Source organism: Entelurus aequoreus, linkage group LG07 (assembly GCF_033978785.1).
Source record: "Entelurus aequoreus isolate RoL-2023_Sb linkage group LG07, RoL_Eaeq_v1.1, whole genome shotgun sequence".
Lineage (NCBI taxonomy): Eukaryota > Metazoa > Chordata > Actinopteri > Syngnathiformes > Syngnathidae > Entelurus > Entelurus aequoreus.
In genome coordinates, this window is record NC_084737.1 from 37,115,072 (window position 1) to 37,130,446 (window position 15,375).

The 15,375-nt window shown below is 40.9% G+C and overlaps 1 protein-coding gene across 4 annotated transcripts in view; it reads left to right on the forward strand.

Annotated features, from left to right (window-relative positions):
* The first annotated feature begins 1,146 nt into the window (after positions 1-1,146).
* Positions 1,147-15,375, forward strand: part of iqsec2b (IQ motif and Sec7 domain ArfGEF 2b) — a 71,890-nt gene continuing 57,661 nt past the window's right edge. For all 4 annotated transcript variants that reach the window (XM_062053456.1, XM_062053455.1, XM_062053457.1 and 1 more), the window contains exon 1: positions 1,147-2,633. In XM_062053456.1, the coding sequence (XP_061909440.1) occupies positions 2,194-2,633 (440 nt within the window). In that variant the 5' untranslated portion in view covers positions 1,147-2,193. The remainder of the gene's footprint in view (positions 2,634-15,375) is intronic.

Here is a 15,375-nt window from a genome sequence, read left to right on the forward strand (position 1 = left end):
TTGCTAACTTTGTCATCTATAAAAAATATAAATGTTTTTTCAAACACGCTCTTCCTCTCGAAATTCACAGGCTCCTGAAGGTGTAAAGCTACTTCATGAGGAAAGAAGCTGGCTGTGGATACATCTTCAAAATAAAATATAATTTTATACAATTAAATTATCTCCAGTTTCCTCGCAAAAAAGAAATTAAAATATTTGGATGTACTACACATAACACATATTGACATATATATTGGCTAAATGATGATACACTGATACATGAAATTATAATGGTTATGGTTACGACATTTTATACATCATCCCAATTTCACATTTCCCAATTTCACATTTCAACATCTCCGAAAAGATAGGAAAGAGCAGAGTTAATTTAATCCTACTCTTTTTTCTGTTTCATAGCAATTGCTAGCACATGTTTCTTCACTTCATGTGCCCAATCTGTAACACAAACAAATAGATAAATAACGAATAAGTAAATAAATAAATAAATTATCAACAAAGTTCTCATGAATAAATAGTTAAGGAAGTTGTGATTGACATAAGGAGATAATAATAATAATAATAATCAATTGAAATGGATTTATATGCATTTGAAAAAAATATGAATCAGCAAATAACAATTAAATAAATAATTATAGCTATGTATATAAAGTAAACTAAAATGCTAAGTAAGTAAATAAAACTTAAGTTTCACACAAAAAAATAAATGAAAACAATATTTTGACACATTTGGTTTATGTCCCGTGTTAAAGGAAATGTCCAAACGTAAAAATAAAACTTTCAAAACAAATTCCACAATATAAATACATCATGTGACAAAATATAATAACACAATGTAATACAGCACAGCTAGCATAAAACCAACACTCCATGTCTTGTGTTATAGTAAAAAAGGAAGAAAAATAAATCAATAATAATAATAATAATAATAATTAAAAAAAAAAAATAATAATAATACAACACAGCCAGCATGAAACACACAATACAACCCTTTACTACTGTGACAGTGGACTCAAACAAAACGTCTTATCATTCAAATAATACATGCTCTTGATGTCTTTATCTGAGTTTTCTGTTATAAATTAATTCAGCGCCCTACTCGTTTTATTTTGAAAGTCCGGACCAGAAGTTCCACATTACGGGGAACTTGACGCTAGAGCCAGCGCTGCAGAGGCAAAAGCACACAGTAATATAGCAGTCCAGACGCGCAGCAAACCGACCCGCAATGTCTTTGTAGCTCTTTTATCACGGATTAGCGGTAAAGCACCTGTTTTAAAAGTAACGAAAGACGCTCTCTGTTCGTGTTTGAGCACCACAGGCGCAAATAGAGGCGCACTTTCGAGACTTGCTTGTGTCCTCTTGGACTTTTGGACAGTCGCTGAAAAATTATTGTCGTTTCTGATGATCTTTTTCCCCTTTGAGACGAGTAAGTAATTAATCGCTGCTGGATGAACACGACCACGGAGTCTGGCATTGGGGGGACGGGTGCAAGACTTCAAGGATGTAGTTTCTGAGCACCTGAGTGGAGCATCCAGATCTGAAGAATAAACTTCGTAAGGCAACTTTGCTTACTTTCTATACCGTGAAAACGCATCGAGCCATGGGTTGAAAGAAACGTTGTGCTCGGTGGGGATCTTCAGTGTGGGAGGGAGAACCATCTTCTGAGTTATGTAATGATTGACTCTGCCTGATCATTACTGATAGATCTTAATCAGAGAGGCCACAGTGCATGTGTGTATGGATTCATTTTAATCTTAGACATCCTTCAAAGTACTTTGAGATACCTCCTTCATAGAATTGCGTTTGAATCTTTTCTTCAGTGATGGCCTGCACTAGTAAAGCATTCCATGCTGGTTTGGCATGCTCCTGGCTGCAGGAAATTAGACAATCTACTGTTTCTTCAGCTCACTTATCGGCGTTGAACCTTCTCCTCCGCATGGCAACATCTCAAAGAGCTTCTAAAATGCTCTAAGGTTTACGTTTGCCCTCACATTCGACACTATGTAGTCATCCTGACATATTACTTCTGTCATTGCTTCTTTCTGAACACCTGACGCTAAAAGTTCATCTAATCCAGAGCCTCCGTTGGTCCCTCCCTCCCCCCCACTCATCAGGGCTGGTGGGGGGGGTGGATCGCGACCCCTTGGGGTTGAAGCCGCGGTGGATACTTCCACCGCCAAAGGCAGGGCTTCCGCCATGGAGGCCAGCCCGGAGAGCCCGAACCGGGCTGTGGAGTACCTCCTGGAACTCAATAACATCATTGAGAGCCAGGCCAAGCTCCTGGAGACCCAACGGCGGCGCATCGAGGAGCTGGAAGGCCAGCTAGACCGGGTCAAGCAGGAGAACCAGGGTCTGAGGCAGGATAGCAGCCCTCGCACCCCCGGCTCGGACACCCCGGAACAGAACCACAATCACAACCAGCCTCTGTCGCTTCCCATCCATCATGACGGGGACGGCGGCACCTCCTCAGCTCAGACCAAAACAGGATCCGCCACCACACCTGCAGGGTCCAGGGAGAGAAGGACCCACACCAGGCTGACCCGTGGCCTTTCCTGTGGCTCATCCACCGCTGAGAGAGACCGCCTTGAACGCACCGACAGCACAGACACCAACACCAGCTCCACCATTCGCAGAAAGTAAGTTGTTTTCACACATTTAGGAACATGCTTTTTAATTATTTATGTCATGGACTTCTAACAGTAGGAGACGTCTCATTAGTAACTGTACTGTATGACTTGGGTTCTTAACCTTTTTTACTTCAGGGCCCAACTTTTCCACTACAGAGGGAAAGGGGACCCACACAAATATTAGCACTGAATCAGTAATTTTTACTCTTGATTTTATTTATATTCAATAATTATATCGGAATCAGAAATACTTTAATAATCTTAATAATTATATCTAACCTATATCTAACCTACTTAAAGTTGAACAGGGTAAACCTTATCAAGCGATATGAAATCATGTGTTAATCATAAAGACTATTGTCAAAAAATAAATACTAAATATACTGCAAAAAATGGGACTCATTAAAACTGATGAAAAATACATCCATCCATCCATTTTCTGCCGCTTATTCCCTTTGGGTTTGCGGGGGGCGCTGGAGCCTATCTCAGCTACAATATAATTGTTTTGGGCTAGGGCAGCACGGTGGGACAGGGGTTAGTGCATGTGCCTCACAATACGAAAGGTCCTGGGTTCAATATCCGGGCTTGGGGTCTTTCTGTGTGGAGTTTGCATGTTCTCCCCATGACTGCGTGGGTTGCCTTCCGGGTACTCCGACTTCCTCACACTTCCAAAGACATGTACCTGGGGATAGTTTGATTGGCAACACTAAATTGGCCCTAGTGTGTGAATGTGAGTGTGAATGTTGTCTGTCTATCTGTGTTGGCCCTGTGATGAGGTGGCGACTTGTCCAGGGTGTACCCCGCCGACTGCCCGAATACAGCTGAGATAGGCTCCAACACCCCCCGCCACCACGAAAGGGACAAGCGGTAGAAAATGGATGGATGTTTTGGGCCAAAATAAAATAATAATAAATATTATATATATTTCTTAACTCAACTGCCAATAAAATAAAAGTGCAAATGATAATATATCTTCACCACTTTCGTAATAATGTTTGCGCTTAAAAAACTTCTCTATGACTTTAGCTTCAGACTTCTTCTGTTTGTTTGATATTGTCATTACTGCCACAAGTGGTGAAAACATGAGTATCACTGCGGCCCATTGGGACCACAGCTGAGAAACAGATATTTTTTGGTTTTACTTATATACAGTGCATCGGGAAAGTATTCACAGCGCTTCACTTTTTCCACTTTTTATGTTACAGCCTTATTCCAAAATGGAATACATTAATTTCTGTCCTCTACAGGCAATGCCCTTTAATGACAATGTTACAATTTTTTTTTGTTTAAATTCCTCGCAAATGTATTAAAAATAAAAAATAAAAACATGTACATAAGTATTCAGAGCCTTTGCTCAATACTTTGTTGATGCACCTTTGGCAACAATTATAGCCTTAAGTCTTTTTTAATACGATGCCACAAGCTTGGCACACCTATCTTTGGGCAGTTTCACCCATTCCTCTTTGCCCATTCCTCTTTGCAGCACCTCTCAAGCTCCATCATATTGGGTGGGATGAATTAGTTTTCATCCAGGATGTCTCCGTACATTGCTGCATTCATCTTTCCCTCTATCCTGACTCGTCTCCCAGTTCCTGCCACTGATAAACATCCCCACAGCATGATGCTGCCACCACCATGCGCCACTATAGGGATGGTATTGGCCTGGTGATGACCAGTGCCTGGTTTCCTCCAAACATGATGCCAGGCATTCTGAATCAGAATCAGAAATAATTTGTTAATCCCTGGGGGAAATTCGGGTGTCACCGTTGCTCCTCATGTATACAGTATTAGGAAAATAAAATTGAAATAATAAAAAAGGCAATGTAATAAAATATGCAATAAACAAAAGTAGCAGTCTGAGTACTATGATATATGTACAAGATAGACAATATTTGCATGGTGAATTTGACATGCAAGTGATAAAATTCACGCCATAGAGTTCAATCTTCATCCCTTCAGACCACCGAATCATCTGAGAGTCTTTCAGGTACATTTTGGCAAATCTTTTACTAAGGAATGGCTTTCCCCTGGCCACTACACCATACAGGCCTGATTGGTGGATTGCTGCAGATATGGTTGTCCTTCTGGAAGGTTCTCCTCTCTCCCCAGAGGAATACTGTTGCTCTGACAGAGTGACCATCGGGTTCTTGGTCACCTCCAGGACGAGACTAAGATGAATCCAGTAACGTACAGAGACATCCTGGAAGAAAACAAATGCTTCCCATCCAACCTGATGGAGCTTGAGAGGTGCTGCAAAGATGAATGGGCGGAACTGCCCAAATATACCTGTATGTACCAAGATTGTGGCGTTGTATTCAAAAAGACTTGAGGATGTAATTGTTGCCAAAGGTGCATCAACAAAGTATTGAGCAAATGCTGTAAGTACTTATGTACATGTGATTATTTTTTAGCTTTTTATTTTTAGTAAATTGGCAAAATAAAAAATAAAAACTTTAAAATTGTCATTGTAGGGTATTGTCAGTAGAATTTTGAGCACAAAAATGAATTAATTCCATTTTAGAACAATACTGTAAGGTAACAGAATGTGGAAAAAGTGAAGCACTGTGAATACTTTCTGAAACAAATCTGTGTTATTAGTTAATAGTAATAACATATATTTTCCTGTATTGTTGTTTTGCTCTGTTTTTCCAATTGTTGCTCTTTATTTTAAAAGGTAATGCAGGCTGCACTACATTCTGCTGTCCCTTAATTTTGGGATTTAGTTTGCCAAATATGTAAAGAGTCTTTTGAGTTAGAGATGAAAAAAATAACTTGTGGTGGGAGAAGATAATGTACCTCCAAAAAAGGGGGACCAGCGGGGTTTGCGGGGGATTGTTTTATGACCGGAAGTGATGGGGGTTTATGCCCCCCCCCCCGGAAGTGGGCGTGGCTTCCACATACCTCTAAAAAAGGGGGGGCCAGCGGGGGATTGATTTTAATCCTGTAGTTTTTTTTACGCTGTCCGCCATCTTGGTTGTAGTCCATAGGTCATAATGATTTATGATTCCTACAGGCTGAAAAGGGTATTACAACTTGTAGTTTTTTAAGCTATCCGCCATTTTAGTTGTAGTACTTACAACAGTTATTCCGTTTTAAAGGCCTACTGAAATGAATTTTTTTTATTTAAACGGGGATAGCAGATCTATTCTATGTGTCATACTTGATCATTTCGCGATATTGCCATATTTTTGCTGAAAGGATTTAGTATAGAACAACGACGATAAAGATCGCAACTTTTGGTATCTGATAAAAAAAAGGCCTGCCCCTACCGGAAGTAGCGTGACGTAGTCAATTGAACATATACGCAAAGTTCCCTATTGTTTACAATGATGGCCGCATGAAGTGAGAGAGATTCGGACCGAGAAAGCGACAATTTCCCCATTAATTTGAGCGAGGATGAAAGATTTGTGGATGAGTAAAGTGCAAGTGAAGGACTAGTGGGGAGTGGATGCGATTCAGATAGGGAAGATGCTGTGAGAGCCGGGGGTGACCTGATATTTAGCTGCGAATGCCTACAACAGTAAATAAACACAAGACATATATATACTCTATTAGCCACAACACAACCAGGCTTATATTTGATATGCCACAAATTAATCCTGCATAAAAACACCTCAGCGTTTGTTATGGTAGGTCCTAGCTCCTATGCTAGGTCCTAGCTCCATATAAGCCGCCAATCCAATTCAAACACCTGCACAACACACACAATCACTCAGCCCAAAAGACCGTTCCCTTAACCCAAGGTTCATAAAGCTTATATATGTAAACAAAGTTACGTGCGTGATGCGCACGTACTGGCAAGCGATCAAATGTTTTGAAGCGCAGCTGCTACTCACGGTACCTGATATTCAGCTGGGAATGACTAAAACAGTAAATAAACACAAGACATATATATACTCTATTAGCCACAACACAACCAGGCTTATATTTAATATGCCACAAATTAATCCTGCATAAAAACACCTACGTGTTTGTTATGCTAGCTCCTAGCTCCTCTGCTAGCTCCTAGCTCCATAGAACACACCAATACAATTCAAACACCTGATCAACACACACAATCACTCAGCCCAAAAGACCGTTCACCTAACCCAAGGTTCATAAAGCTTATATATTTAAACAAAGTTACGTACGTGACGCGCACGTACGGTCAAGCGATCAAATGTTTGGAAGCCAAAGCTGCATACTGACGGTAGCACGTCTGCGTCTTTGTCATCCAAATCAAAGTAATCCTGGTAAGAGTCTGTGTTGTCCCAGTTCTCTACAGGCGTCTGTGTATCGAAGTCAAAAGTCCTCCTGGTTAGAGTCTCTGTTATTCGAGTTTTTCGATCTTGACTGCATATTTCGGGAATGTAAACAAAGAAACACCGGCTGTGTTGTGTTGCTGCTGACTTCCTTCGCAAAATACGTCCGCTTTGCACCGAGAACTTTTTTCTTTGCTTGCTCAGCTTCTTTCTCCATAATGCAATGAACATAATTGCAACAGATTCACCAACACAGATGTCCAGAATACATCCAGAATGAGATGAAAACAGCTATTTCGTATATGGCTTCAATGTACCCGTGTTCCCCGGGCTACGTCACGCGCATACGTCATCCTCAGAGGCGTTTCGAACCGGAAGTTTAGCGGCAAATTTAAAATTGCACTTTATAAGTTAACCCGGCCGTATTGGCATGTGTTGCAATGTTAAGATTTCATCATTGATACATAAACTATCAGACTGCGTGGTCGGTAGTAGTGGGTTTCAGTAGGCCTTTAAAGGTTTATTCCACCCTCTCAAATATATTATTTAATTTGATTACAGTGATTTCTTATTGTTTAATTCACTTTATTAATTTTATTTAATGTAATTTGTGCATTTTTAGCCACCATTTCACAACATTTTAACCTATTTACAAAAGTCTATTTTTATGCCAAGCTAAACCCATATAGAGTATTACCTTATTTTAGTTGTCTTGTACTACCAAGGCTGCTTTTGTAACTGATTTGAGTTATAATAGATTTGTATAATTTAATATAACATAAATACATTGTTGATTAACTAATTGTTCTTATACTAAGTATTGTCTACTTTTTATCTTAAATAAAAGTTAACTGATGTCCCCATATTAAAAGTATTATATTGTATACTTTTTATCTTAGATAAGTGTATTTACTATGTATTAAATAAAAGTTTCTAAAAATGTTTCTTTCTTAAAAAAGGGTTATATTTTATAAAAGCTGTTTTATCTTAAAATTGTATGAGCTCTTTGTCTAATTTGAAAGAATACTTCTGTCAGCTTGTGTCTTAAATAAAAGGTAATAAACCAACTGTTCTTATTTTAAAATTATAATTATGTATACTTTTGCCTTAAACAAAAATTTCTAAACTTGTATATATAAGACTAATGTAACAATTTAAACATCATGTCTATTTTTTTTTTTTTTCAATTGAACTCAAACGTTGACACACTATTTTTAAGGTACACCATTAACTAAAAGACTAATGAAATAATCTGTATCTCTCTGCTACTAGCTGTAAGACTATTTAAACAATTTAAACATAATTTTTAACCCTATATGATTAGCTATAAAACATTATTTGTATTTGTCTACTATTAACCATTAAAGTCCTACTGAAACCCACTACTACCGACCACGCAGTCTGATAGTTTATACATCAATGATGAAATCTTAACATTATAACACATGCCAATACGGCCGGGTTAACTTATAAAGTGACATTTTAAATTTGCCGCTAAACTTCCGGTTCGAAACGCCTCTGAGGATGACGTATGCGCGTGACGTAGCCCGGGGAACACGGGTATGCCTTCCACATTGAAGCCAATACGAAAAAGCTCTGTTTTCATTTTATAATTCCACAGTATTCTGGACATCTGTGTTCGTGAATCTGTTGCAATCATGTTCATTGCATTATGGAGAAAGAAGCTGAGCAAGCAAAGAAGAAAGTTGTCGGTGCGAAATGGACGTATTTTTTGAACGAAGTCAGCAACAACAGTACACAGCCGGCGCTTCTTTGTTTACATTCCCGAAAGATGCAGTCAAGATGGAAGAACTCGGATAACAGAGACTCTAACCAGGAGGACTTTTGACTTCGATACACAGACGCCTGTAGAGAACTGGGACAACACAGACTCTTACCAGGATTACTTTGATTTGGATGACAAAGACGCAGACGTGCTACTGTGAGTATGCAGCTTTGGCTTCTAAACATTTGATCGCTTGACCGTATGTGCGCAACTTTTTTTTGCGTATGTACGTAACTTTTTTAAAATATATAAGCTTTATGAACCTTGGGTTAGGTGAACGGTCTTTTGGGCTGAGTGATTGTGTGTGTTGATCAGGTGTTTGAATTGTATTGGCGTGTTCTATGGAGCTAGGAGCTAGCATAGGAGCTAGGAGTTAGCATAACAAAGACGTAGGTGTTTTTATGCAGGATTAATTTGTGTCATATTAAATATAAGCCTGGTTGTGTTGTGGCTAATAGAGTAAATATATGTCTTGTGTTTATTTACTGTTTTAGTCATTCCCAGCTGAATACCAGGTACCGTGAGTATGCAGCCTTGGCTGCTAAACATTTGATAGCTTGACCGTACGTGCGCGTCACGTACGTAACTTTTTAAAATATATGAGCTTTATGAACCTTGGGTTAGGTGAACGGTCTTTTGGGCTGAGTGATTGTGTGTGTTGATCAGGTGTTTGAATTGTATTGGCGTGTTCTATGGAGCTAGGAGCTAGCAGAGGAGCTAGGAGCTAGCATAACAAACACGTAGGTGTTTTTATGCAGGATTAATTTGTGGCATATTAAATATAAGCCTGGTTGTGTTGTGGCTAATAGAGTATATATATGTCTTGTGTTTATTTACTGTTGTAGTCATTCCCAGCTGAATATCAGGTCACCCCCGGCTCTCACAGCATCTTCCCTATCTGAATAGCTTCAACTCCCCACTAGTCCTTCACTTGCACTTTACTCATCCACAAATCTTTCATCCTCGCTCAAATTAATGGGGAAATTGTCGCTTTCTCGGTCCGAATCTCTCTCACTTCATGCGGCCATCATTGTAAACAATAGGGAACTTTGCGTATATGTTCAACTGACTACGTCACGCTACTTCCGGTAGGGGCAAGCCTTTTTTTTATCAGATACCAAAAGTTGCAATCTTTATCGTCGTTGTTCTATACTAAATCCTTTCAGCAAAAATATGGCAATATCGCGAAATGATCAAGTATGACACATAGAATAGATCTGCTATCCCCGTTTAAATAAAAACAATTTATTTCAGTAGGCCTTTAACTTTAATGACATCCAATCAAAGAACATGCAAAAATATGAATACATACATACTCACATTTGGTTGGTGTAATTTGCTCAAAGTTGAATCATAGTGTCAGCTCTTCGCTTCTCCTCAACTGTGTGGGGGCCATCAGGCAAACCCCCATTTCCCTCTCCCCCTTCCCAGGCACACACTGTCACACATTCACGCACTGTATTTTAGTGTATTTCAAGTCAGTCTAATTTTTTAAATCAATAATAGAGACACGTATTGTTTTTAAGCATTTTTTAAGCTAACTTCAACCCACCAAAGGTAGTTTTGTAACAGTTTCAGTAGCAGAGAATGAAAATAATTTAGGCATCGCTTTAAAGGACCCCTATTTTCCACAAGGCAATTCACTTCCTAAAACATTTACCTTTTTTTTATCCTTTTGTATTTTAGTTTTATGTTTAAACTCATTGTTTTGGTACAAGGTGACCTATAACTCAACTGTCCCAAATGATACCTCTAGTAACATCGTAAACTCCATACGCTGCAGTTTTCCGATCAAAGTGACACTATCCACAATTCTTCTTTATCCAAATTTCAAAGGAATTTTCACAGGGAGGAATCGGAGGGACCATCAAAGTGACACTATCACAGTTGTTGTTATTCAAATTTCAAAGGAACTTTCCCGGGAAGGAATGGCAGGAATGGCGATATTATCATTTTGTATCTTAGATTTCTGTTTAAACTCAATGTTTTGCTGCAAGGTGACCTATAGCTCGACTGTCTTAAATAATACATCTATAAACATCGTAAACACATACACCGCAGTTTTCAGATCAAGGTGACACTGCCACAATTGTTCTCATTCAAATTTCAAAGGAATTTTCACAGGAAAGAATTAAGGAGGCCAAATGGTAATGTTCTACAAAAAGCATTATCGCTCTTTACTATTTTGCTTTATTTTCCTGGATATATGATGACTTAACTTGATATGTTTAATTATATCAAAATAGCGGTAATGTCTACACCACATAGATTTTTAATATTAATTAACACACTATTTTTAATTGTCTCTCATTACACTGTAGGAATATTGGTGTTTTTCCCTCTATTTCTATTTATTCTTTATATGTTTAATACACATATCGTGAATTCAAATTGCAATATAAGTGCATTCTGGCTAGATTTCAGGGTGTATCTCAGCTGCTTTAGCTTAAATAAAGGTTTATGAGCTGTTTTTCTTATTTTAATATCTGCTATCTGTGCTGTGAAACTCTGGCCCAGGGTTGATTGAAGCTAAAAAGCTAGCATAAAACATTAGCATACTCTTGTTAACATGTTATAATGGTAACAGGTAGCATACTTGTTTTGCAGCATGTGAATGGTTGCTTGCTCCACGGCAGGTCCATAATAAGAGCTCTGACTATATAAATGTAGTAATGCTCATTTTTGTTTGACACTGCCAATTAGCAATATGTATTGTGTGTTGTTTGCCGCACTGCATTATATTAAGATCTTCATTCGGCCACATTATTAACTGTCTCCATGCAAACTACAACCACAATAATAAACACACCGTTAAATGAATACTGCTCTGACAATGTCAATTAAAAGTGAGCATTATCATCATTAAAAAGGCTCCAGTTTTTGTGTTGCAACCCATCATATTGTGTAAGTGTGTCTGATGTGTGTATGGAGCTGCTTCCTCTCTATTTAATTATTTGTGTAATATCAGAATCAGAATCAGAAGAGTTTTTATTGCCATTGTTTGAGAACGGGTTCACAGACTAGGAATTTTACTTGGCGCAATCGTGCAACATAAAACACATATAACACAGAATAGAATAACATGAGCTGTAACTGAGCTATCAGATCTTGTTATTGTTCATGTGTCTGAAGGCCAAGGGGAAAAAACTGTTCAGGTGGCGGGAGGTGTGGGTCTGGATGGACCGTAGTTTCCTGCCTGAGGGAAGAGGGGAGAATAGTTTGTGTCCAGGGTGAGAAGAGTCAGCTGTGATCCGACCCACACGCCTCCTGGTCCTGGAGGAGAACAGGTCCTCGAAGGGTGGGAGTTTGCAGCCAATCACCTTCTCAGCAGCACGTACCATGCGCTGCAGTCGATGCTTGTCCCGGACTGTGGCGCCGGGGAACCACACGGTGATGGAAGAGGTGAGGATTGACTCGATGATTGCTGAGTAGAACTGCACCAGCATCTCGGTCGGCACCTTCAGTTTTATCAGCTGTCGCAGGAAGTACATCCTCTGCTGGGCCTTCTTGATGAGGGAGCTTATGGGACTCCCACTTGAGGTCCTGGGTGATGGTGGTGCCCAAGAAACGGATGGAGTCCACAATGGAGACGGGGGGTGGGAGAGTCAATCAGGGTGAGGGGGGATGGTGGGGCTTTGACTTTCCTGAAGTCCAAGATCATCTCCACTGTTTTCTGGGCATTCAGCTCCAGGTTGTTGAGGCTGCACCAGGACACCAGCCGGTCCACCTCTCTCCTGTAGGCGGACTCGTCGCCATCCGAGATGAGCCCAATGAGATTAGTGTCGTCCGCAAACTTGAGCAGCTTTATTGACTGGTGACTGGAGGTGCAGCAGTTTGTGTACAGGGAGAAGAGCCAGGGGGAAAGTACACAGCCAGTGTTTGTGGTTCGACTGTCCGAGACAATCTTCCCCAGCCGCACATGCTGTCTTCTGTCCTTCAGGAAGTCATTGATCCAACTGCAGAGAGAGTCGGGCACGCTGAGCTGGTAGAGCTTGTCTCGTAGCAGTCTAGGGAGGATGGTGTTGAAGGCAGAGCTGAAGTCCACAAATAGGATCCAGGCGTAGGTTCCTGGGGAGTCCATATGCTCCAGGATGAAGTGGAGGGCCAGGTTCACTGCATCATCCACAGACCTGTTGGCTCTGTAGGCGAACTGCAGTGGGTCCAGGAGGGGGGCGGTGATGTCCTTGAAGTGGGGCAGGACCAAGCGCTCAAAGGACTTCATGACCACAGACGTCAGCGCCACAGGCCTGTAGTCATTAAGTCCTGTGATCCGTGCTTTCTTGGGGACAGGGACGATGGTGGAGGTCTTGAAACAGGACGGCACGCGGCCTAGCTCCAGAGAGGTGTTAAAAATGTCAGTGAAGACAGGAGCCAGCTGATCAGTGTCTCAAGGTGGAGGGGGAGACACCATCCGGCCCGGGGGCCTTTCGCGTGTTCAGCTTCAAGAACTGCCAGCGTACATTCTCCTCTTGGATGGAGAGTGCCTTTGATGAAGTCCTGTGATGTTCTTGGAGTTCTTTAATGTCCTTGGAGTCCCTTAAGTCCTTTAATGTAGTGCTGGAGTTGGTGGGGGGAGCAGAGCTTTGATGAGCTGAAGGCCGTTCGTCCATCCATCCATTTTCTACCGCTTATTCCCTTCGGGGTCGCGGGGGGCGCTGGAGCCTATCTCAGCTACAATCGGGCGGAAGGCGGGGTACACCCTGGACAAGTCGCCACCTCATCGCAGGGCCGAAGGCCGTTCGTGACGACAGTAATGTGTGTTGAGGTCCTGAGCGAGAGTTCAGTCATTCAGGGCCTAGGGGGCTTTGGGCTTTAGTTCGTAAGGGCCCTTAATCCTCTCCACACGGCTGCAGAGTCATTGGAGCTGAACTGTTCCTATAGACGGTTAGAGTATCTATTTTAATTTGCATCATCACCGTAGCAATATGTATAGACATGGAATTATCGATTATTTTAATAATCGAGTGATTCATCGATTGTTTTTTCAATTAATCGATGAATTTGGTAAAACACACTTTATAGCCTAAATGCGCATTTAAAGGCCTACTGAAATGCGATTTTCTTATTCAAACGGGGATAGCCGGTCCATTCTATGTGTCATACTTGATCATTTCGCGATATTGCCATATTTTTGCTGAAAGGATTTAGTAGAGAACATTGACGATAAAGTTCGCAACTTTTGGTCGCTGATAAAAAAGCCTTGCCTGTACCGGAAGTAGCAAACGATATGCCCGTGACGTCACAGGTTGTGGAGCTCCTCACATCCGCACATTGTTTACAATCATGGCCACCAACAGTGAGAGCGATTCAGACCGAGAAAGCGACAATTTCCCCATTAATTTGAGCGAGGATGAAAGATTTGTGGATGAGATAAGTGAGAGTGAAGGACTAGAGGGCAGTGGAAGCGATTCAGATAGGGAAGATGCTGTGAGAGGCGGGTGGGACCTGATATTCAGCTGGGAATGACTAAAACAGTAAATAAACACAAGACATATATATACTCTACTAGCCACAACACAACCAGGCTTATATTTAATATGCCACAAATGAATCCCGCATAACAAACACCTCCCCCCTCCCGTCCATACAACCCGCCAATACAAATCAAACACCCGCACAACACACTCAATCCCACAGCCCAAAGTACCGTTCACCTCCCCAAAGTTCATACAGCACATATATTTCCCCAAAGTCCCCAAAGTTACGTACCTGACATGCACATAGCGGCACGCATGTACGGGCAAGCGATCAAATGTTTGGAAGCCGCAGCTGCGTACTGCGTTACACATACAAATTAAACAAAATGCTTATGGCAACATTCTGGTTGCGTACTCACGGTACCGCGTCTGCGTATCCAACTCAAAGTCCTCCTGGTAAGAGTCTATGTTGTCCCAGTTCTCCACAGGCCAATGGTAAAGCTTGACTGTCATCTTTCGGGAATGTAAACAATGAAACACCGGCTACGTGTTTGTGTTGCTGCAGCCGGCTGAAATACACCGCTTCCCAAGTACAGCTTTCTTCTTTGCTGTCTCCATTGTTCATTGAACAAATTGCAAAAGATTCACCAACACAGATGTCCAGAATACTGTGGAATTTTGCGATGAAAACAGACGACTTAATAGCTGGCCACAATACTGTCCCAAAATGTCCTCTACAATCCGTGACGTCACGCGCAGGCGTCATCATACCGAGACGTTTTCAGCAGGGTATTTTGAGCGAAATTTAAAATTGCACTTTAGTAATCTAACCTGGCCGTATTGGCATGTGTTGCAATGTTAAGATTTCATCATTGATATATAAACTATCAGACTGCGTGGTCGGTAGTAGTGGGTTTCAGTAGGCCTTTAAGGCGTAATAGTTGGAATAAGCATTTTTCTGTTTCCCATCACCTTAATTTTTTATTCTGATAAATGCACAATCATCCACATTAAAATTGCGCTTTTAACATGTGTGCAATAATAAAACAGAATAAAATAAAAAAAACCTCTGCGCTGTTCATCGTCACACAGATCACGGCACCCACACACCACTACTGTACACACCCGTGCTGTATTGCAGTACCCCTGCAGTAACTATGTCCCTGTATTTTAAGTTACGGGCACTCCATGCTAGGGCGGCAGCTATCGATTATTTCAGTAATCAAGTAATCTATCGATTAATTTGTTTGATTAACCTAGTAATCGGATAAAACACATTTTATAACCTTCAATGCATATTTTAGGGA